Here is a 25,144-nt window from a genome sequence, read left to right as displayed (position 1 = left end):
TTCTGACTTTTTTCCTCAGATTTCTGGCTTTAATTTCTGAATTCTGAGTTTTTTCTCAGAATTTTGACTTTTCTCAGAATTCTGACTTTTTTTCCCAGAATTCTGACTCTAATCTCAGAATTCTGACTTTTTTCTCAGAACTCTAACTTTAATCTCAATCTCAGAATTCTGACTTTTTTCTCCGAATTTTGACTTTAATCTCAGAATTCTGACTTTTTTTCCTCAGATTTCTGGCTTTAATTTCAGAATTCTGACTTTTTTCTCAGAATTCTGACTTTTTTTTCCCAGAATTCTGACTCTAATCTCAGAATTCTGACTTTTTTCTCAGAATTCTGACTTTTTTCTCAGAATTCTGACTTTAATCTCAGAATTCTGACTTTTTTTCCTCAGATTTCTGGCTTTAATTTCAGAATTCTGACTTTTTTCTCAGAATTTTGACTTTTCTCAGAATTCTGACTTTTTTTCCCAGAATTCTGACTTTTTTTCCCAGAATTCTGACTCTAATCTCAGAATTCTGACTTTTTTCTCAGAATTCTTACTTTAATCTCAGAATTCTGACTTTTTTCCCAGAATTCTGACTCTAATCTCAGAATTCTGACTTTTTTCTCAGAATTCTGACTCTAATCTCAGAATTCTGACTTTTTTTCCTCAGATTTCTGGCTTTAATTTCAGAATTCTGACTTTTTTCTCAGAATTTTGACTTTTCTCAGAATTCTGACTTTTTTTCCCAGAATTCTGACTCTAATCTCAGAATTCTGACTTTTTTTCCTCAGATTTCTGACTTTAATCTCAGAATTCTGACTTTTTTCTCAGAATTTTGACTTTTATTCCCTCATAATTCTGACTCTAATCTCAGAATTTTGGATCTTAATGTAGATGGGCACCATAAAAGAAGAGATGTGGGAGCACTGACAAAGATGTGAGTGGTTTGAGAGGGCCAGTAACACATTGGTGGAAAATGACACTGGTGTTAAATGACGGAATTAGGTGACTTTTTATGTGGTTGAGGGGTCCCCGATATTTTATTAATGGAAGAGCAGAAGGCAATAAAACAAGAGAGCTTGTTTAGTCTCTAGACAAATCTACTACTTGATGAAAACATGTTTGTTAACTGTCAGAATTCAGAGATTAAAGTCTGAATTCTGACTTTTTTCTCATACTGATATAAAATAAAAAAATCAGATAACTTTTTTTTTTCAGTCGTCCTGATCCTCTTTTGTAGTATTACTTTAAAACATGTTTTACTACATTTAAATTGCATCACAAAATACCCCAAAAGGTCTTATTATTTGATAGCAGTACCACACCTCACCACAAGAGGGCAGCGAACCGGAAGCAGGAAATGTCGTAGACGTTACGAGCGAAATTCAAACTGGAACCAAACATCCCAGAGGGAAGGGATTCTCTACTGTTTGCTTGTTCGGCTTTATGCTTTCCTCTGTCTTCTGAGAAACGAAGGTAATGTCATATAGCAGTGAAGAATAGATTAGATAACCCGTATTGAATTATATTTTACTACACGGACCTTGTTTGACTTAAACATAAGCCATTGTTGGTTGTCACGCTAGTTAGCATCGTGAAAACGTTAGCTGTTTGGGAATGGAAATAAGGTTTTAAACTAAAACGACATGTTTTGAAGGGGTTCTTGTCGGCGTTGTTGGGCTGATTAGAGTCGCTGTTGTCGCTGGGAAAAGGAGGATGCCTGTGGAGAGGACGGAGAACCGCGGAGCCACAGAGCTCCACAAATATTATGAAGTGTATGAAACTATCGGCTCAGGTAACAACATGTTCACCACTAAAGTTGTATTTATCTGCGTCATTTCATCCACGGTGAGTGGTTTCTGAACCCTGTTTACCTTCCAGGTGGCTTTGCTAAAGTCAAGCTGGGCCGACACATCCTGACAGGAGAGAAGGTGGCCATCAAGATCATGAATAAAAAAGATCTGGGGGTGAGAAACGGATAGATCCGACATATGCATGTTCACATCAACATATAAGTCAAGATTAAGACAGCATTTTGCAACACGTTAAAGTAAGAACACAATTGGATCCAACAGTAATTAATGGTTATCTATTAAAACATCAGAATATGTGCAGAGCAATAAAGGGAAATGTTCTTATCTATTTTGAACTTCCTCAAAATCATGATGAAAAACAAAAAATGAGACAATTTCAAGCAAAGAAAGGTTACACATCATGGCTGATTACAGACATTAGTTTTGCAAATCATTCTAACTGCATTCGTACATATTTATACACAATTACATTTTTGAAAATGTATTTAAATCTAAATATTTTCTTTTCTTTGGAAAAACTATTAGATTCATATTCTGCATAGCATGTAATCAACATGTGTCCTTGCTGTAGGCTTTTTAAAGATTGTTCTTGGAAGTCATAAGTGAGCTTTCTTTAAAGTCTTAAATTTGAGTTTAGAAAAGAAACCCTGAGTGTATCAGATTTTTTATTGGAGGTTTTGCCCCTCCCACTCTGCCAAAAAAAAAAAAAAAAATGCCCTCTTAGACACTTCATCTTTAGTTTTTTTCACTTTATAACACATTCTAGGCCAATAGAGATCAATCACTTATGTTCTTCTATTTTCTTAAATTGTTATAGATCAGGGGCGATATATTTAGAGATTTCTAGCAAAGTTGACGTTGCCAAAATGGTTATATTTGATAAGTAAAATAATACAAAGGGAATCCATCAGGAGGGGAACATTTTTTTCTCTGTATTGTTAATGGGGAACACTAAAATCTATCTTCCTTTACTAGCTTTTTACCGGATTATTGTGGTCTGCTAAGGGAGCTGAAAGCAAAACACTCTTTAGTTTATCCACTATTGGCCCTTTTATCACAGAACTATGTAGTTTTAATGAGATTAGACTTAGATTGATTTAATCAATAGAAGGCTTTTCTATATATGTAAGTCGTTCCTTTTAACTCGCATTGGCAGTTTGTTATCACCTCGACTAAATTATTAATGATTTAGCTACGTAAGGCAAGTATCTGAATTTAGCAAATGGGCCGCCTGGACAATACAAGTTAAGCTAAATCTGTACTGTCCATTCCTTCCTCTTTATGAAACTTTTATAGTTTTGCCCTCAGTTTAAAAGCTATGTTTGTTGTTTAAACTGGAAACTGTTTCCTATTGCAGATATTTAACTAAATATAATGGGCTGTGTTGAATTTAAAGATGGTGTAATATTTGTCTCTCTCAGCTAGGGCTGTAACTAACGGTTATTTTGCATATTGATTAATCTGTTGATTATTTTTTCAATTAATAATTGGATAGCCAAAAGGTTCTTTGAAGAAGAACTTAAATCAGGTGAAACTAAAACTTTTCCTCTTGAGGAGTTCTGGATAGAGCATATTGACAGTTTTAAATGCAAATTTTTTTTTTACAACTTTGTTATAATTGCTGCTAAAGGTTGGTTGCTCTGTCAGCTAAAGACATGTTTTAGAGTCTTTAAACTCCATTTAATGATTAATCAGTTACTAAATTAGTTTATTATTATTTCAATAATGGATCAATCATGATTAATCCAGTTTATTGTTTCAGCCTTACTCTCAGCCACATTTATTTAGCTGGGCTCAAGGCATTTTGATTGGGGATCAAAGTAAATCTGTGAAGCAAATCAGTCCAATTTTAAGGCCAATGAACTAGTCTCTGGTGACTGTACTTCTTACTTCTTTGTTGATTTACAACACTGTCCTAAATTCTACAGCCTGATGCTGTATACTGTTAATTACTGTGTTCCTTGAAGCGGTGAATAAAAAAATAAAAGGTGTTTGTCACGTTATTTGATTGAAGTGTTTGTACAAACTTCTGTATAGCTGCTGTACATATTTTTATTTTTTTAAAGTATAACGTTAAAAAGAAAACTAGGTGGTATTGTTCTAAACAAATAGAATTTCAAAAATCAAAAGGAAAAACTGCCTTTTCTCTTTAGGATGATTTACCGCGCGTAAAGGTGGAGATAGAAGCTATGAAGAATCTCAGTCATCAACACATCTGCAGACTGTACCATGTTATTGAAACCTCTACACAGATCTTCATGGTGCTTGAGGTAATGGTCTTAAACTCAAACAGTTACTGCACGTTGCAAATAGACTGTTCCATGATTTAAAATCAAATACTTGTTATCTTTTGGGTAATGCCTGCCACAGTATTGCCCCGGTGGAGAGCTGTTTGATTATATCGTCGCCAAGGACCGACTTTCGGAGCAAGAGACCAGGGTGTTCTTCAGACAAATTGTATCAGCAATGGCCTACGTTCACAGCCAAGGATATGCACACAGGGACCTCAAACCGGTACGAACTGCAAATGCACACCTCTGTAATAAGTTATTTAACAAAATGTGTTTTTTAAGGTCTTCCTTTGCTATCTAGGAGAATCTGTTGATTGATGAGGACCATAACTTGAAGCTCATAGACTTTGGCCTCTGTGCCAAACCAAAGGTACCAATAATGCCACATTCTCTAAACCATTCACTGCAAAAAAGGCACTGAATTCTGTTTCATCCTGTTTCTCTTCTACCTGGTTTGTAGCTTTAATTACTTGTGTCTTTTCCTCTTTTTTGTTTTGTGTCGATGTTTTATTACAGGGCGGTTTAGGTTATGAACTGATGACGTGCTGTGGCAGCCCTGCCTATGCTGCTCCAGAGCTCATTCAGGGTAAAGCGTACATTGGTTCAGAGGTGAGACATCTCCACACTTTTATAGTAGGTCTAACTTCAAGATGAGTAGTAAAAAAGTAAAAAGAATTCCACAGATGCACTCCGTGATTTTTCTCCTGATCATTTTTTGACTCTTAGCAGCTGAGCTTCGATATCCTGGCTGTAACGCTTGTTGCTCACCTGCTGCTGTGTGATCTCAAATCTGCAGGCTGACGTGTGGAGTATGGGGGTGCTGTTGTTTGCTTTACTCTGCGGATACCTTCCCTTTGATGATGACAACTGCATGATCCTATACAGGAAGATTACGGTAAACAATGTACATTTTCTGTTTAGACATGAAGAATTTTATATTTGAAGACTAGAGACCTAGAGTTGGGAGTTAAGACCATCTCAAGCCACTTAGACCAAGTTAAGCGAGGATACGAGGGGAGCTGAGACCAAGACCTAAATAAACTAAAAGGAAACTAGCTACAGTCTTATCAAGCTATTGTTTATAAGTAGATCCTGTCCAACAAATCTAATAGGCTGATAACAACCGAAAAAACTGACAGGACCTTCAAACGTTAACTAACTCTGCATTAGCTGCACACAGACTGAGTACTGGGGCGACAACTGAGCTCACTCTTTCCTCTCTGTGTTGCAGATAAAATTAGCATCAATCTTTGCAAGTAGAAAACGTAATTGGTTGCATTTAAATCGACCTTTAGGAAAAAAAAATGGATGTTGCAACTTTGATGCAAAACTAAGAGAAGAAAAAAGAATATTAAAGTTGTGGTCTCAAGGTCCACTAAACTGCGACAACCTGTCAGTCATAGATGCATTACTGGAATCTTTTGTGTTTTTAATTCCAGCGGGGGAAATATGATAACCCAAAGTGGCTCTCACCGGGCAGTATCCTCCTCCTCAACCAAATGATGCAGGTCGGTATTTACTGCTGCTCGTCTACACTTAGATTCAGACTCATTTCTTTTATCTGTCTCATGAAGAAATCCAATGACTAGTTTGTTACCTCGCCTCACTGTATATATTTTAATATACTTTTTATGCTCAAGTAAAATTTGTTGCAAGCAATTTGCTTTCAGACAATCTCAGTATAAATCCAGGTGCTCTGTGAAACAGTTAGGGAATTGGATCATTAAGGAATAACCCGATCTTTGAAAGTCTCTTCCCACCATCCTGTCGATGATACGAAACAACCATAAACCTGCAGAGACAGGACCCATCCACCTGATCTGAGGGGCCAGAATCAAAAGCATTAATTAGACAAGCAACTCTGAGGCAGACAGTATGTCTGGAGGAGCTGCAGGGCTCAAGTTGGACAATGTGTTTATATTCTTCAAAAAGCTGGATTTTGGGGAAAGTTAGTAATAGGGCTGGGCAATGCAATTGTAATTTAAGAAATCATAATTTTTAAATCGCAGAGGCACTCAATTTTAGTAAAGTTACATTTAACAAGACTAAGAGACAAATGTTTGTTTTTTTTACTCCAGCACTTTATGTGGCGGTTATGTGTTTAAAGTTGATTTTCTGCCTCAAAAAAGGAAACGAAAACATCTAGCTAGCACTCCAATTTATGCATCCAAGTAGAAGTTAACACTTTTCCAAACAAATGTTCCCATGAAGTTCTGCGAAAATGGACTTTAGACAAGCAAACTTTCAAGGTAATTAAAAACTGAAACTATGGAGTGAAACATCTACATGCTTGTGGTTAGTGCAAAAGAAAATCGAAATAAAATCACAAACGCCATATTGGTTGAAAATAATCACAATTATTTAGCTTTTTGGTAAAATTGTTCATCCGGAGATAGTAAGAAAGATGTTATAGGAAGAAAGTCTTAGTGAGTCAATTTGTAGTTTGAAACGTGACCTGTAGGGATGGCATCAATCCTGAAGGCAGGGGCTCATGGGATTAAAAAAATCACTTTTCCTTTGTTTTCATGACTATATGTCTAAAGCAAAACTAATGTAACTCTAAGCATCATCTCTTTGGTGTAACAGTACTGGCAGCCTTATGCTGTGGGGATGCTTTTCGGCAGACAGAAAAGCTGTCAGAGGAGGAAAGGAGCAGGGAAATTTGTCTGCTAGATTCCCAGGTTCACATTTCAGCAAGAAAAGATGGTAAACCTCCCACCAGAGCAACGGTTGTGTGGTTTACAGCTGGGTGAATCCTGTCTTCTGGGGTGGATGTCCTGCTATTTGGATGTTTTCCTGGTTTAACACATCTATCAAATGGCTGGATTGCAGCATATGTGAGGAAAATAATTTGAACACCCTGCTATTTTTCAAGTTCTCCCATTTAGAAATTATGGAGGGGTCTGAAATTGTCATCGTAGCTGCATGTCGACTGTGAGAGACATGATCTAAAAAAAGTAATCCAGAAATCATGATCTATAATTTTTTTAAACTATTTATTTGTATGATACAGCTGTAAATAAGTATTTGAACACCTGAGAAAATCAATGTTAATATTTGGTACAGGACGCTTTGTTTGCAAATACAGAGGTCAAACGTTTCTTCACTCAGGTTTCTGGGCTTTCGCTGAGAAACACAGAGTTTGAGCTCCCTCCAAAGACTCTCTATTGGGTTTAGGTCTGGAGAATGGCTAGGCCACGCCAGAACCTTGATATGCTTCTTCCAGAGCCACTCCTACGTTATCCTGGATTTCTAATTCGGGTCATCGTCATGTTGGAAAACCCAGCCTCGACCCATCTTCAATGCTCTAACTGAGGGAAGGAGGTTGTTCCCCAAAATCTCGCAATACAGTATATGCAGTACAGTATAGTATAAAAAGTTCTATTTTGGTCTCATCTGACCACATGACTTTCTCCCATGACTCCTTTGGATCATCCAAATGATCATTAGCAAACTTAAGAAGGGGCTTGACATGTGCTGGTTTAAACAGAGGAACCTTCTGTGTCATGCATTATTTTAAATCATGACGTCTTAGTGTATTACCAACAGTAACCTTTGAAATAGTGGTCCCAGCTCTTTTCAGGTCATTGACCAGCTCCTCCCATGTATTTTTGGGCTGATTTCCTACCTTTCATAGGATCCTTGAGACCCCACAAGGTGAGATCTTGCATGGAGCCCCTGAGTCTGAGGGAGATTGTCAGTCATGTTTAACTTTTTCCATTTTCTAGTGATCGCTCCAACAGTGGACCTTCTGACTACTGATTGTATAGGGTGGACAGATGTCTTTATGCAGCTAACCACCTCAAAACGGCGCATCTAATTTAGGATAAAAAAAATTGAGCAGAGTTGGACATTTTGAAGGCGGACTAACTGGTATTTGAGGGTCTGAATTCTAACCGATAGACAGGTGGTCAATACTTCTTTTTAGCTGTATCATACAAATAAATAGTAAAAAAAAAAAAATCTTAGGTGTTTTTTTTTTTTGTAGATTATGTCTCTCACAGTGGACATGGACCTACAATGACAATTTCAGACCCCTCCATGATTTCTAAGTGGGAGAACTTGCAAAAGAGCAGGGTGTTCAAATAATTATTTTCCTCACTGTGAAAGTTCATGAGCCTTGCCAGTGAAATCATTATTCAGGTTGTGTTGAAGTAGAAGAACATCTAAAAGTTATGGGACACAAATCCTTGATGGACTGAGGTTCAACACTCGTACAGATGATGTGGCAAAGTGCCAAATCATGCTTAAATTACCAGCTTAAATGCAATTTAATATCTGTATCTAGACCTGAAAATCTAGACCTTATAAATCCTATCTTTATGTAGCCCAGTGTTTGCTTTTTTTTTTCTTAAAAAAAAAGAGAAGTTTTTAAAGATGTGAAGCAGGTAGGCAAAAACCCTAAAATACACGATACTCAAAGTCGATTAGCATAATAGTCCAGCAAAATCTTTTCATTTTGGAGCTAAATACAGATTCAGTCCACACTTTTCAGAGTTTTGTGAAAAGTTTATAAAATATTTATAAATAATAATTTGCCTTCATATTATTTTCTGCCACATAAAATCACAATAACATGAATGAAATTGGTTGTAGGATGAGGATGAAATCATCCAGGTTTTGGATGTTGGGTGTTTTTTTTTGTCCTCTTCTAAGTTGTTGTTTCAATGTTTGCCCACTAGGTGGACCCCAAGCGCCGCCTGACAGTCAGACAGCTGTTGGACCATCCCTGGGTGATAAAGGACTACAACAGCCCTGTAGAGTGGCGCAGCAGGCAGCCGGTAAACTCACCCAAAAGGCAGATATCTAAGAGAAAATCTCTATTATAAGCATAGCACTTAAAGTAATGATTTAGGTTTTAAATAAAGTAGTTTAGTTTGAATTCTGCCATTACTTTAAACCAATACTTTCCAACAGTCATAAAATATTTTCATAACCTTTGTAATTATACGCCGATTTATGGCATACTTCATGTCTCCCTTTCCTGATTCGTTATAAAACAGAAGTCGATGTGACTAAGAGACTGTATGAGCACATGAAGTACTGATGAGTCAGGTGAGGGGGGGCAGCGTTGCAGGAATACAGTATAAAAGTTAAATGAACTGTTTCTTATTTTCAACTTGGTCATATGACATTATTTCGCCACAATTAGATTCATTACCTCATCACTGTTCATCTCTCACAGCTACTGGAAGCAGAAATGTAGTTCAATCCAACTGCAGGGGACTGAGCGATCAGGATTTTACCGCTTTATGTTCTTTACCACGCAATGTGCTGCTCCTCATGGGGAATGCTTTCTTTCTTCAAGCAAAACAGTACCACTTTTTTCCACCAGCGATCTAAAATTGATCAAAACTGAAACTTCTTTAAAACTGCTTTAAGGAACAAGTTTTTACCTGGACATGTAGATTAAATGTCTTCACCTCGTTTTCATTTTAGTTGTTTTCTTTTTTCTTTTCTTTTATAGATCGACTACATAGATGAAGATTGTATCACTGAGATGGCTGTCAACATGAAGCGGTCAAGAGAGAGCACCACAGCACTGGTGAAAGAGGTGTGTGTGTTCTGCTATTTTTATGTCCAAGCCTAATTATTTATTTTTTTTGTCTGGTTTATGTTTGAGATGATGATCTGCTGATTTAATAGATTTTTACTATCCCCTCCCATTAAATATCTACATGTTCCCCCTGGCTCAAATTATTGCAAACAACAAGATTGGTTACTATAACTATGCAGACGACACACCAAGTGACTTTGATGCTTAGAACAGATCAATATGAGGATGAGACATGATTTTCTGCCTACTGAATCAAAAACAAAATAATTTTCCCTCGAAAGGAGGAGAGAACCAGAGTTAGATCACAACTTCAGCTACTACAGCTAAAAACCACTGAATATGGCCAAAATCTTGGTTTCATGATGGACCTGAACCTTCATAGGCACATAAAGGCAGTTACCAAGTCAGCTTTTTATAACCTGAAGAACGTTTCCAGAATTAAAGGACTAATGTCCAAGCAGGAACTAGAAAAACTCAGTTATGCATTTATCTTTAGTAGAATTGATTACTGCAACAGTCTCTCCATAGGCTCATGGCTCCCTGTAGCTCAGATAATTCTGTCTATAAATCACTAAATGGACCAACACCTCAATACATCATGGATTTTTAGTCAGACCAGTCAGGTCTTCTAGTTTAAGCCTACTCTGTACACCCAGAAGTAGAACCAAACATGGAGAAGCAGCATTTATTTCCTGTGCTCCACTTATCTGGGACAAACTCCTAGAAGACTGTAAAAATGCTTTAAAATAAAAGTTAAAACCAAATTTGTTTAGAGCTGCCTTTTAAGGTTAAATTGTTAACTGAGGTACTACTAGTTTAAGGTTGTGGTCCAGCTGTTCTTTTTTTGCTTTACCACCTGCTTTTATCATTTTTATCCTAATTTCTTTTATTCAGATTTTGTTTTTCTTCAATTTCAATTGTCTTTTCTTTACTGAAAGGTGCTATACAGATAAACTTGCCTTGCCTCCTACAGTGGAAATATGATCAGATCACAGCCACTTACCTGCTGCTGCTGTCAAAGAAGCAGAAGGGAAAGCCTGTTCGCCTCAACCGTGAGTCGGCCCTCTGCTTGGACTCTCCTCTGCATCAGGGATTACAGGTAACACCCAGGATCTACCTGCTTACACTGACAATGGGATATTTTGAAAAACAAGAACAGCTTTTATCTACTTAATGTTTTTTCTACTTTCAGAAAAGAGAAACTCTTTATTACAGTGAAGATGAGGATGCAGTCATTATTGGATCTTTGGACCTGTGCTCAGACTATATTGATGATTGTCCATGGGTGTCAGTCCAACAGCACACACCACAGGCTGGCAAAACTCTGCAAGATGGAAACAAAGATATGGTACGAGATACCTTCTAGTTTTCTTTACATGTAGAGACACAGAATAGAGACACAATGAGGTCCTGATTAATTCATTTAGTGGTTGTCAGTGAAGGTTTTGCGGCCCCCAGTGTGTTTTGGAAGTGCTGTAGGGTGTTTGTGAAAAATTTTTGTTGACCCAAATCACAAACAACTGATGTGACGCCACTTGTCAATCAGTCTTGGAGGCTTGTTAGCATTTTGTCCCGAGGTGAAATGGCCATCTGTGGCAGGAGGCACTCCGACAGCAATGCTAAAACTTTGCATTAATTAGGAAGGCATGGCAGACCTGTTTCATTTGATTAACAAATGTCATCTAATAAAAGACTAAGTCTTGTCAGGGAAATTATTAGTATTATTAATATATACTTAAGAGGGCCGAAACAATAAATCAAATAAACGGTGATGCTTCGATTATTGAAATAATCCTCTCTGCGTTTATGCTCACGTCAACAAACTTCCTAGCAGACATGACGCTGAATCTGCTGCGACTGCAAACCTTTTTTTTTTTTTTTTTTCATTTTTTTTTTTTTTTTTTTTTGTGGTGGGCGGTAAACAGCAGCTAGCTAAGACATCTTTTCATGCAAGCCGGGCACCTCCGGGTGAATTGCTGCCCCCCTCAGGACACTGGCTTGGGACATTTCATGGGCATTACGCTGCTCTGCGTTATGCATGTGTTAGGTTGTCATTGGAGATACGTACTGGAATCGTTATAGATACGCTATGTATATGCCCATAATTGAAGAAATAGAAAGTTCAGCATATGCCAGTGTTTTAGGAGATTCTGGGATGTCGGGTATATGCTGGCTAAATCGCCACGGTGTGACAAGGGCTATAAGGAAAACCAGTTGATTGCATCGACTCGAAGACCATCCATCACACCAAGCAGGCTTGTGTAGAGGGAAAAACTAACCTTTAACAGGAAGAAACCCCCACTATAACCTTAACCATTTTTAAATTGATCTTTATTTTTCTTCGTTCCTACTTTTCAACAGGACAGTATTTATATCTCTAGGGTCTCTATTAGAGTTATTATATATAGCCACTCTTTTCATTTTATTTGTTTCTGTATGCATGCATTTGCTGATTATTAGCGGAATCAGGAGCCAAGTTTGAGATTATCTTAAGCACTTAAATTCTGTACCCTCCATTTGCAATCCATGTTTTTAATTGGGTTTCATAATAAATATTTCTTTCATTTTTAAAAATTATAATTTTTTCCATGTAAATGGAGCACGAAAAAAAAAAACTGATATCAGAATAATCTGTATCGACATCAGTCTTGAAAAACGTGTAATAGTTGGTCTCCAGCTTGGAGTGTTAAAATGTTTCTGACGCCATGGGACATTTTCGCAGTTATGGAATGTATAACGATGTGACTCTTTCAACCTAATACATATGTTTTAATCAAGCATTTTTATTTGTGCTTCTGAAGAAACTCGTATCCCCGCTTGTGGAAAATAGAGAAGTCCACGGGTTGGCAGCAGGAAGGACGGCGACGCCACAACGCAGTGAGAAGAAGGAGGGGCATCAGGGACGAACCAGTGAGAACAAGGAGAACGTCGTTGAAGAGAAAGGAGTTGAAGCGTTTGCTCTGCCTCCACCCCGGACCCCTGTGTCCAGTAAGAAGAACGCACGTCCAAACAAGAACGTGCTGAACACGGCCAATCGAAACACTAACAACAACGGTACCAAAGCCTGCCAGGCCACGCCCAAAGGTAGGTGGGGTTTTATCGTTGGCAGACCGCCAACAATAACTGGAGTGCAGGCAGTGCAGCAGACTGTCAGGAAATGTATTTGTGTACAGTAATTGTTTGTTCCCTCTAACAAGGGGTTGAAGTAAACTCCATATTAGATTGAATTTACATTAAAGAGCTTCCCCCTCCCCCCTTTCATTTATCCTATTCCCTTGGCCGCTTGTGCCTCTCATAATCGCAAGTGCCACAAACACATGCTGCACATTTGCAAGTAAATTGTCTTCTGGAAATAAAACCATTTATTGGGCTTTTTGTTCTCCATTGAAAGGCCTTTCATATTTCAATAATTTAGCTGTCATTACTGCCACTGGAAAACGGACACAAACACACGCTTCCACTTGTCACTGTCAACTCAAAGGTGAGCTTATTATCAGGCAGCTAATTATTTGTCAATTATCTGTAAATGAAGGGCACTAAAATAAGTGGAGAATCCTAATTATTTGTCACGAGGCCTTTTCTGCTCAGATGTCCGGCCTCATTAGCCAGCTGTAGATATCTGGCCACCAGCCGGATAACTCGCTGGAGCCGACCCACTTGATGTTAAATCCTTTGAGCTCAGTTTGGTGCAACTCCCTGCGTTGCCTCTTGTTTTGTTGCCTTAAAGTGGACATACTTCCAGTGACATCCTTGTCCACACACACACGCTCAGGGCGCGCTTTGTATGTCTGTCCCCAGGTGGGCGCTGTGACAGGTGTAGCTGTCTCCTGCCTTTACATACTGTCCCTCATGGGCTGTAGTGACATGTGTTCTCTCGCCGCTAAAGCCCAGCGCTCTCCTGTGTATTTGCACTTCTGTCTGTGAGTCTTTCTCACTTTAGCCTGTATTTTATTCAATTAAAAGTCAGAGTTTTAAACATAAAGTTCCTTTATCTTCTACTTGTAATCCAATACTTCACTAACCAGCTATAGTTAAACATATTTATATAATTATTCTAGATAAAAAAAAATAAAAAAAAATAGCTGAACATCCTGCATCTAGCTAGTGGTCATTTAGCAATTTTTAAACCTAAATTGATTGTGAAAGATGCCACTAGACTAAAGCTCATGCAATAATGCCGTCTGCTTCTGTAGAGTCCTTTAAGTCAAGCTTTTTTGAGCATGTTAGTTTTAATGCAGTTGTGTTGAAGTTGGATGGGAGAAAATGAACACTCATCTAATATTTCACAAATGCTAATCAAAAGAGACATTAATTTATTTCTATAACTCACAGGGATCATGTGAATTATACCACATGATATAAATATGATTATAATACTTTTTCAGTACCAAACAGGTATGAATAAAAAACAAGATTTTGAGAAAATATTCATATTTTCTGACTTTATTCTCTATGTTGTTGTTTATATGTCCTCCCTTCCTTCTTTTTCGACTCGGTATCATAAAAAATAAAAGGAGACAGTGCCACAAGAAAGGGTGCAGACCATGACATTTAATAAAGGTGAAGCTAAGAATAACAACAATTATACAACTATTGAATGCCAAAAGTGTGCAAAAGAAAAGTAAGATGAGGCCCATCGGCACAAAAGGAGGATGTCCATCTGGGGGGAGTGAAGAGAGCCAAGCCAACGTGAGCGAGATGGTTGCAAAGACGGATCGCTACTAAATCCTGATCACCTGGATAGAGAAAGAGACAACGGGGCATAAGGCTCTTCCTTCCTTCCTTCCTTCCTTCCTTCCTTCCTTCCTTCCTTCCTTCCTTCCTTCCTTCCTTCCTTCCTTCCTTCCTTCCTTCCTTCCTTCCTTCCTTCCTTCCTTCCTTCCTTCCTTCCTTCCTTCCTTCCTTCCTTCCTTCCTTCCTTCCTTCCAACTTCCTGTATTTTAGTTTCAAATAGTTTTCTATTGCTTTTTAAAATTGAATTTCCCCTTCCTTTCCTAACCGCATTCCTTCCTTGTCCTTTATTTGTTCTTTCCCTTTCCCTTTGGATAATAAAACTCCAAACTTTAGGAATATCTAACATAAAATCGTATTGAGACCTTAAAGAACTAAACCGTGGTCGTACTTTATCCGGAAAATATTCTTTTTGGACAGAATTGTTTAATGTTAGGGTTAGGATATCAGAGACCTTTGACCCATATTAGCTGATTTTTTAAATATTTTTTTATGTCACCATCATCTTTTTCAGCTTATGAGTGTTAGCATCTCAACCATGAAAAAAAGTTATATATCAGCTGTGAGCATTCAGAGCAGGGAAACTCCACAGGCCAAGAAATTACATCATGCATGGCGGCTTCAATTGGCAGATCTGAATTTCAATCTGATGATCTGTTAAAATAAATGTTCAAAAACAGCTAAATAATACACAAAGTGCTTTTGAAATTCATTAGGCACCTTGATAAGGAAAAAATTCTTAAAATAATAAAAAAAAGTTTTATTTTTTGTCATTTTTCTACAGAATATACCTCTCAAAATTATTTCAATATATTAAAGCTCTGCCTATCCTTACATTGCACTCTACAGGTTCTTTTATTAACTGGTACAAATGATTATATTGCTGCTTTGGAAAGCTCTTTAAAACATATTTGATCTCCCTCACCTGTTCTAAAATGCTGTCTGGTATTTTTCTACAGGCAGCGAGAGTACATCAAAGGAGCACAACAAAAAGAGAGCTGCTGAGAACAAGGAGGCCACAAACCTGGAAGTATTAGCCTTCAGTCCAGAGAGAAGGTGAGTCCATGTTTGCTCCAAGATATGTTGGAAACAAACCAAAAAACATATATATTCTCAACCGTGTTGCTTGCCTTTCAGGTCCAGGTCTTTGGACATGGCTGCCACAGGAGACAGCGGGAAGAAGAAACGTGGAGGGAAGATGTTTGGTTCCCTGGAAAGAGGCCTGGACAAGGTCATCACCATGCTCACTCCGAGTAAAAAACGGGCTCTGCGGGACGCTCCACGGAAGATCAAGGTATGAAATGAAAGCAGGCATAGAAAAGCAGAAGCTTTGTTAAAAAACTACATCACACTCTTAAACATCATTACTGCAATCAGCTAATTTTACGGACTCATTTACAGTCTAAGTTTCACAAATTTTCTTTAGGCTCAATATAACGTGACCCTGACCAGTCAGACCAGTCCAGATCAGGTGTTAAACCAGATCCTCTCCGTCCTGCCTGGGAAAAATGTCGACTTCACACAGAAAGGGTAAAACCGATTCTCTCTGGTTACTCATCTTTATAGGAGATCCTTCCATTTCTTGATGTTTGTTTTGCGTGTTCTGCAGGTATACTCTGAAGTGTCAGACCTGGGATGACTTTGGGAAAGTGACCATGGCGTTCGAGCTGGAGGTGTGCCTGCTGCAGAGGCCGGAGGTTGTCGGCGTGCGGCGGCAGAGGCTGAAGGGAGATGCTTGGGTTTACAAGCATCTGGTCGAGGACATCCTTTCTACATCCAGCATCTAAGCAGCGTTTTAGCTGTATATAGCTGCAACGCTGCCTCTTATTGACACAAAAGACTTCTCTCTGAGCGGAAATAGCTTAAATAAAATGATCATTGTTGGATATATTGATTCAGAGGAAAATGTGTACATTGATAACTGTAGGTCAGCCGTGTCAGAATCGTGTAATATGTATTTTAAGAGCTTCTGAATCCCCTAATACTCTATTAAGATTAAAGTGATTTCTGTCAGTTGTCTTGATGCATACAATACAGTAGTGCTTTGCTCTTTATACCTTCCAGCTGTGTTTTAACATATTTTACCTGATGTTTTTCACCCCAGAAGATACAACACACAAGCATTACATTACATCATTGTTCTATTTAATGTTAATGTTTACAGTCGTCTCAATCGTTTTTCAGTGTTATAAGTGTCTTGTTTCTGTTTTATCTTTCATTCTTAATATGTCATATTTTAATTGTATAAGGTGCAAAAATAAATACCTTCTCTTTACCGAGATATTAAGCTGCTTCTTTGAATTGGACGATTGGGTTTTTAGTAGTTTTACTGTTTTGTTCATCTTGGATTCTGCTCATGTTGGTGAACAGAGCAACATAAAATTAGGAATTTTATTTTAAATCTTCCAGGTTCTTTTTGTTTGAGTATAAGTCTTAGTGGTTTTAAATATTCAGATTGATAATATATAGCTATGCTATTGAGTCAAACCTTGTCAGAATTTCAGTCAATTCAATGAGTGCATTTTTCTATAAGCTTGACTGACCTGCCTCAGCAATTATGGAATGAATTTGAGCTGATGCTGCTGTTAAGGTTTTCTCCTCTTAACACATCTGTTGCTGCTGTTGGAGATGGGAGTCCAACAAATTAGGCTCTATAGATCAGGGCACAGGTGCCACTAGGCATTCAGCACCTTATCTGAATATTGGCTTTGGTCCATGCATTGTGTGTGCATTCTGAGTCACAATCAGCAAAACTGCTATGATTTCATGATAAAGCTTCTAGACTAGAAATACGATGTCAACAAAGATAGTGTAAAATAAGTCCTGGTAACAGAAGAAATAATCAAGTAATTTGGCAATCTAATCATTAACTGAAGTGTTCACATGTCGTTGGTGGAAGAGCAACCAACTTGGAGGAATAATTAAATCAAAACTACAAAACTGCATTTTGTGTTAAAGATCATTGCACTATCAGCAAGTCCTCAAGTAACTGGGATAGTTTTAGCTTCACTGGGTTCAAACTAAGTTTAAAAAGACTCATTTAAAACCCTTTACTATCTGATTATTAGTCCATTCATCGCATAAGTGGTCAATAAATTAATCTGTTCTTAAATTTGTATGTATCTATGCACACATCCATAAATGTCCACTTTATTAATTAGACTGCAACACTGAAAGCATGAAGTTTTCTTCCTTTTATGTCATTTGCAATTCCTTTAAAACATGAAACAACTACCCTTTTTTAAAATAAGGAGTCTAAATTTACTAAAACTGCCTTTTTTGCCTAATTAAAAAATTATAGACAAAATAATCAATTGCTGAAATAATCAAAGCTGCAGTCCGAAAGTAAACAGATAGGAACTTATTTCAAAATTTGGGAGTTCCTCTCTATAGCCATGATTGTGTGCAACATCAAATTCACATTTCATCAATATTGCAGACAAAAAAATTTGCAGAGTGGATGACTCCTGTGGGGAGTGAGTACAGTTGCAGAATAATTATGAAAAGAATCAAGCTTAAAACTAACAAAAGTGGCACAAAAATACTCCACCAATATACCACCAATATACCTATAGGAAAATAATAGCTGTTAAATACAATCACTGAAGTCCTATAAACCTTTATAAAGGCAAAATATATGAGCGATCCCAAACCATAAGCATCTAAAGTATCAGTTATGATTCAAGAAATAACTGTTCAGACAAGATTCAATGATTTTTTTTTTTCCATTTATCAAAATCATAATTTTTCGACAATATTTTTATAGATCAGACTTTAAGATATATAAAGGATTCCCTACAAACTGACTCTGTTCCAATGCTGTAAGTTCCCCTCCCTGGGATTTAAAGGCTAAATGCCATGCAGTCATGATAGTGAGGAAGGTGATCAGCCTTCATTTGTGGAAAGTTCTCCTTGAAGTCTCAGCAGGGAGGAGAAGGTTAATGGTGGGTTCAGTTACTAATAAGGAGGAGAAGATTAAAAGTCATGAGAGACTGAGTGAGGTGGGCTGATCTTTTATGATAGGTGGAAAGGTCTACCATTCTAACCTAATTTTAAGCTTTATGTTAATGTTTTTTTTAATAGAAATCTTGTAACAGGGATACATGAACTTACTCCTGTTTCAGTCCCTCCCACTTAAACAGGTGGTGCTAATAATCCTAAAATCTGTCTGCAGAACAAAAGAACCAGTGTTTGTCAGAAAGGAGATTAGCTGAAGACGTCTGAAAAAATTGCAAACTACAGAGTGGTGGAGTGGGAGTCAAAGAAGCAGAATTTATATTTTGGGAGCAGTGCTGGGTGAGTAGAGGTTAGTTTTCATATCACGTGTGTGATATTATCCTTCAGTCATGTGTTAGTGCTTGGGCTGATTATTGGAGCTTTATGTTTGACTTTTTCACTCTGCTTTTTTTGTAAAGGTCTGAAACTTCAGGACTTGGATGAAAAATGAGGCTTTTTCTGGGAGCTTCCCTCATTGTTCTTTTCCTATGTAAGTTTTCTTTTTTTCTTCTTAAGAACACCTTAATCTAGATAAGTCATTTTTTCTTAGAATAAGTGCATTTGTTCTTGTATTGAGGAGGTAAAAGATACATTTTGCCAATGGAAAAAGACAATTTACATTTAAAATAAGAAAACACTATTGCATTGTCTTATTTCAAGTGCATATTATCTACCGTAATCTTATTTTAAGAGTAAAAATACTCATTCCATTGGCAAACTATTTCATTTACCTCCTCAAATTAAGGGTAAATACACTTAATTTAAGACATTTTTGCTTATTTCTAGATCGTTTTTCCAATGAATACCTTTGTATGGAGATGATCCAACTTTTACTGTTTTGATTCTCTGTCTGTTTCTGTATCCGATTTTATTTTAGATTTTTTTTGCAGGGCTTCAGACGGCTCAAAGATCAATCGACCGTCGAAGCGCCTGTGAGGTGGGTTGGAAAATGTATTTGTAGAGTTGATGTAGATTAAGGATGAGATTAACTCTATGAATGGTTGTCAAATTCTATAGTTATGCCCTATATTTACTGAAATGCATTTTTGTATAACTAGTAAATAAAATTTCTAAGTCGATCCCGCAATTTGGGTTCCCTATTAGAATTCAGACTTAATCAGGGTTTAGAAAGAAACAACATGCATAACAACAGTTGAAATGCTCAAATAAAACTGATATTATTTTACATGAAATCCTTATCTCAGTGACTAGAATAATCAGAAAATATATGTTGCTTCAGAAGAGCACTAGTTTCTGAGTCATTTGTGGTCTTGTGTATATCTGGTAGATTGAAACCCCTTGGAGACCAGGACCTTTGATGGTGGCATTTTATTGCCATTTTGAAATGGGGGTGAAATAGGAGGGTCTCAAAACAAGTTCTTAGAATAGCTTGCAGCCCTGCAGGTACAAGGAAGTGGATACAGAAAGATAGTAAAGGTCCTGAATGTTGCTGTGGATCTAACTGAAGCCACAGCTCATAAATTTGGGAAAAGGAGGACAGCAACTCGACCCAGAAAAGAAAGATTGAGGAAGTTATCAACAGCAGTTATCAGGTTTTAGGAGTTGCATTAAAAACAAACATAAAACAACAAATGCATGGTACCAGCAGCCACTGAAGTTTCAGTTTCCACATTAAGGCACATACTACTAGTTGCAGTTCTAGACCAAACTGACCTGGGAGGGTCAGGAGAGGGAGGTATAATGTATTTTTCCCCCCTTTTTTTTTGAATATGCAAAATAAAAGTTTTAACGACAACAAACAGGGCAATATTTCATAGTTTAATAGATGAAGTGAGCCACTTGTAGCTCTGGAGCTGCAGTTTGCAGACCCCTGATTGTGCAGATAAAAAAAAAAAAAAAAAAAAATTGCAATTCTATCTAAATATACCCCAACCTAAAGGTTAATAAAAAAAAGTTTAAGAGGTTTTTGGCACATAAGAGGTTTTTGGTGACTGTAACGCTTAAAGCCCTCTACAGGGGGAACAATTAAATAAAAGTGAAACAAACACTGTGCTAACAGTGAAGCATGGTGGTAACAGTAATACTGTGGGCCCTCTTTGTCTTTATCTGGCACTAAGAAACAGCACTGTATTTAGGGCAGGATGGATTATTTTAGTGTTAAAGAATTTAAGGTAAAAACATGCGTGAGGAAGCAGAAGCTCTGTCATCACTGGAGCTTTGTAAAGGACAATGATTCTAAGGATCCTTCAGAAAACACTGAGCTTTGGTTCTGGAAGAAACGAGAGAGGTCATCAAGACTGCCTGACTTGAGTTTCATTAGAAAATTTGCAAAAGGGGGTTGAAATGTATAACCCTGATGATATTAATCAACCAGAGCTTTTTGTCAATGAACACTGAGCCAAGATTCCCCAGGAATACTACAGGAAGCTGTTGTCCGAGTCAAATTTACAGCAGATCATAAAAAGGTGGTTGATGTCAAGTACCAAAGATGCTTTTTATGAAGAGGTTGAATTAATTTGGAAACTTATTAAACATGTTTCCTCTAATTATTTTTGGGTGGGACACCATTTCAGACGTTAGTGGTCCTTAAGTTGTTTATTACAGACAGGAATGGGACCTACTGTATGATCTGTATGAGGTTGATTTTATTTGAAACGTATTCTGATAGTAAGAAAAGGATAATATTTGTGTCCCATGTTGTAATGTGACATATTCATGCTTAATCTACAGCCATTTAAATAGCTGCGAATACAAAATACTCTAGCATGAATTACTGCTTAGATAACTGCTTTACAAAAAAATGGAATAAGAAAAGAAAACTTTAAGCTAAAAAGTTTGCTTACCATCGATTTCCTTCTTTGAATACAGTAGGGATCAATTTATTGCATCTGTAAGGTTCTTTTTTAGATATTTGATAAAGGACTATTTTACCACACACCTTACAACCCACCATCACATTTAGCTATGAGTGGAAATATACCTAAACTGCACAGAACAATCCTCACAAAAGTCTATAACTGTATATCAGGAGCAAAGAACCGGGGAAATCACTCTTTTGGAGTGAGAGTAGACCTTTTGCATAAAACGAATTGCAATCATTTGATTCTTTTGATCAGTTATTTTCCACACCTCCTTGTTGCATTTGTATCTTGCAGGCAGTATCCATGAGTGAGGCTGCCGTATCCTTTCTCTTATCGCCTCTGTCTCTGTATTCCTGGATGGCCTCTACACTGCTCAGGTTCCTTGTCTCCCTCCCGGCTCTTGTCCTCGGTGCTCTCCATGAATCCATACTGCTGCTCCTGGCTGGGCCTTGGTGTGTCGCCGCCATCTGTTTCTCCTTTCTGCTCGCATGCTTCCATGTTGGCCTGTACCTCCTTCACATGGCATTGGTTGTAGGCGCAATGGCCATGTTGACCCTGAGTTGGCACAAAAAAACTGTCGATGCCTCGAAGCATTATGGAACTGCAGCACACCTCCAGCAGAAGGGACTCGACGGCCTACAGAGAAGAAGTGGCCGCAGATTTGCACAACAGGGCTGATTCCTGTGATTAAAATCAGGCTGCATTCTTTCTTTCAGTGGAAAAACACCTCATCTGCTTTGAACCTGGCTTCACACCTTCATTTAGTTAATGGATGGGAACACAGTACATTTTTAACATGTTTTCTATGTTTAAATTGGCTTCGAGAAAATTTATAATGAAAAAAAAAAAAAAACTACACTGAATTCTTCTGCTTTAAATGAGGTAGAAAATATATACACCAGTTGCTCCTGTAACAAATTCCGGCTCTTGTCCACTCATCTATCCCTCTCATTTTCTCTCTTGTCATCCTTAAATGTGGCCTCCCAATTATCAGCAGATTGTTGTGCAGTTTGCCCACCCCCTCCCTCCCACCCTTAGATGTTATCATTAGGCATGTCTGTCAAATGGAAATGAAAGGATAAAAGAACGAGGAAAAAAAGAAAATGCCTTTAATGTTTGCGTGTTTACATGGTGGAATCCAGCAGTGCAGGATGTGCAAATCAGTCCTGAAAAACACTAATAAAGGGAGTTAACAGTGAGGGAAACTACATGTGGTGGAGGTCCTGAGCCGAGGCAGTGGATGCTTGGCCAACCAGTAAACGTATACTGCACACAAACTGGGGTTTCTCGGAGAAGCCATCAAAATAAATGCAACAATTTTATGAAAGCTTCTGACAGTAAAGGTAAACGGCGTGGGATGAAAAGCAAAAGGATGAAGTTTGTGTGTTGAGGTCTGAATGAGACAAAAAGACAGGGGCAAAATGAGGCTGGATCATAGAGATTTATTACACGGCCGTGGCATCCTAATTAGCATAAAGACTGGCCTGGCCTACTCAAGCAGAGAATTAAAAACCCTAATTGTGCTGTCAGCCTTCCTCTGTCTTTGCCACCGTTGGCTCTACTTCATTCCACTCAGATCTGTTTCCTCCCACTTCAGCCGCCGTCTCCTCTCCTGCCTCTATGTGCATCCATGCCATTTAATTGTTGGTGATAAATGGGGAGCAGGATGTTTGTAATTGTCTTCCAGATGAGAAACTGAGAACATGGATTGTCTGGAGGAACAAGAGGGACGAGTGCTTTTTTTTTTTTTTTTTTTTTTTTTCATGCAAGAGGATATTGGGGAGGCTATTAATCAAATGTTTGTGTGGCAGATTTGAGAGAGGAGGTTCCATTTCTGTTTTGATGGCCTTTCGAGTGAGTCAGATTCATCAGAACTTTTCAATCAGAAATCCATGATTGAAAAGTTGATGAATAGAACTTCTCTGTCGGATCCCTTGTTACATGCTTTGTGCCGTTGAGAATCAGATGGTGACCAATCCTAAAATTTTAGGATTGGTCACCATCTGATTCTATGCATGTAGGAACTTTGCAGAATAAACCACTTAAATGTCTATAAAACACAATGGTGTATAAGCACCACTTAAAGGATTATATCCATAAAAAACAAAAAACAAACACCACATCCTTTATACCCAAAGCTTTATACCCAATGCTTGAAAAGTGTTTTATATGTATATGTGGGTGGGTGTATGTGTGTGTTTCACCAAAACATGCAAGCAACTTATAGGTCTCAAAATGCTAGATTGGACTTTGCTTAAAAAAAACAACAACCCACATGGTAAGTCCTCTTAGGCAAAGGTCTTTGTAATAAGATCAACCTGTACCAGAGTTGTGACAAAAAAAACAAGTGACTGGATTGGCCATTGGGAATACAGGGCTTATGCCCGCTGGGCCAAAGGCCATGTTTGGGCCAGGGCAAGGCTGTCATAATGTAAATGAAAATATATTCATTAAGTATTTAATATATTAATTTATCGATATCCCAAATTATAATCTAAAAGCCCAATTTCCCCCTTTCAACGGGAGCTCTTTTGCATATATAATTTTATAGCTAACTAATTCTAATGGGGGGCACAGACCATGCTGTCCACGGCGAGTGGGACTCCCACTCGGGCTGCTATAGAGCTGAGGTCAAACAGCAGCACCGCATGCAAAGAGAAGAGCGGAGATCACTGAAGTTGAAATGAGCTGAGCCTATCTGTGAAGTTGTGACATGGCAATCAATGAGGGACTTGTTGTAGGCGAAGCTTTTTTCACTTAAATTGGACTACAGAAAAAATTATGTTAAAAATGGTAGAAATACAGAATGCTCTCAAGAGGTCTTTAGGTGACTTTAGAATTGTATTTTTTTAATTTTAGCCCTAGAAGAACTGTTAAGCCTCCTCCCTTACCTCCAGCACAGAACCCGGTCTGTCACTGCCAATTGCCCAGCATCGGTGCTTTTTGCAGATGTGGATTTACAAGGAGGTACCACATTTTAATTGCAAAAACCTGGACTAATGAAGCACTGACCATTCAGTCGTTTTCCTGAGTTTATTTCTAGATCCTAATCTGAAATTCCTCTACAAGACTATCTACTTCATTCTAATGTCTGCCAACCACAGCTTTAATACCACTTTAAAAGCACTTGGATAACCAACATGCAATCTATGACCAAGTTTGTGTTTTGGTGGGCCTGGTTTTAACAACACATACAGTGGTGCAGAATGATGTATTGCTAATGAAAACCAATAAGACACTCAATCCATCAAAGTCACACTCATTAGCAAAACTGATCATTTTCAACTGACTCAACAAAACACCAGCAAAACCAAGCAAAGCAGGTTAAAATCTGTCCTACATTTGCTACTTTTTTTCATCAGAAAATATTTTCATCCAAAATTATGTTTCTGGAATATATCCATAGCTTGGCAAATCATTTGTTCATTGGTTCTGCGGAATGCAACATTTCCAAAGAAGTATGAAGCTCCCTGATTGGACAAAATGTTATTTAGATATGCCCGTGCATCCTAAAGCATCTATCTTTCAATTAGCTTTGTATATATATATATATATATATATATATATATATATATATATATATATATATATATATATATAGTGTGTAGTTAGATTACTTAGCCCTATCTTGAGGTAGCCATACCTGTGGAGACTGACTAGGTGTTTTTTGAATGGAAGAAAACAGGATGCACTTCTCGCACTAGGTTAAGTCTTGCTTTATCTCTTATTCTAAGATTTCTAAATTCAGCTTTTGTGAAATGCGATCCAGAGGGGTGTTTCATTATGCTGACTTAATGTTGTCATGCAATTTTGTACTTGATGGTTGCGATAGTCATTTTAACTATTGTGCATTGGGAAACTTAAGATACATTGAGTATATTCGATATATCACCCACCCCTTGTACTTTGCAACAAACTGTACTGTCAATCTGGAAGAAGTGCGGTTCAGGT

General features: G+C 37.8%; 1 protein-coding gene across 1 annotated transcript; it reads left to right on the top strand.

The window, feature by feature from the left end:
• Positions 1 to 1,285: 1,285 nt before the first annotated feature.
• melk (maternal embryonic leucine zipper kinase) lies at positions 1,286 to 16,650 on the top strand. Its single transcript, XM_038301674.1, has 18 exons — positions 1,286 to 1,458; positions 1,640 to 1,777; positions 1,864 to 1,949; positions 3,950 to 4,066; positions 4,167 to 4,310; positions 4,389 to 4,457; positions 4,604 to 4,696; positions 4,884 to 4,982; positions 5,527 to 5,595; positions 8,770 to 8,868; positions 9,555 to 9,641; positions 10,618 to 10,743; positions 10,837 to 10,992; positions 12,446 to 12,728; positions 15,335 to 15,431; positions 15,513 to 15,669; positions 15,802 to 15,905; positions 15,985 to 16,650. Exons 2-18 carry the CDS (start codon positions 1,699 to 1,701, stop codon positions 16,160 to 16,162), a joined length of 2,043 nt encoding a protein of 680 aa, XP_038157602.1. The 5' UTR covers positions 1,286 to 1,458; positions 1,640 to 1,698; the 3' UTR covers positions 16,163 to 16,650.
• The last annotated feature ends 8,494 nt before the right edge of the window (positions 16,651 to 25,144 follow it).

Source organism: Cyprinodon tularosa, unplaced genomic scaffold (assembly GCF_016077235.1).
Source record: "Cyprinodon tularosa strain WSP-4 unplaced genomic scaffold, ASM1607723v1 ctg470, whole genome shotgun sequence".
Taxonomy (NCBI): Eukaryota; Metazoa; Chordata; class Actinopteri; order Cyprinodontiformes; family Cyprinodontidae; genus Cyprinodon; species Cyprinodon tularosa.
The sequence above is the reverse complement of the archived record's forward strand: the minus strand, read 5'-3'. Positions and strand labels throughout refer to the sequence as shown.

Coding starts and splice junctions, on each gene's coding strand:
- melk (XM_038301674.1), top strand. CDS start 1,699: ATGCCTGTGGAGAGGACGGAGAACCGCGGAGCCACAGAGCTCCACAAA. Junction 8,869..9,554: donor AGTGGCGCAGCAGGCAGCCG/GTAAACTCACCC, acceptor TTTCTTTTATAG/ATCGACTACATAGATGAAGA. Junction 12,729..15,334: donor CTGCCAGGCCACGCCCAAAG/GTAGGTGGGGTT, acceptor ATTTTTCTACAG/GCAGCGAGAGTACATCAAAG.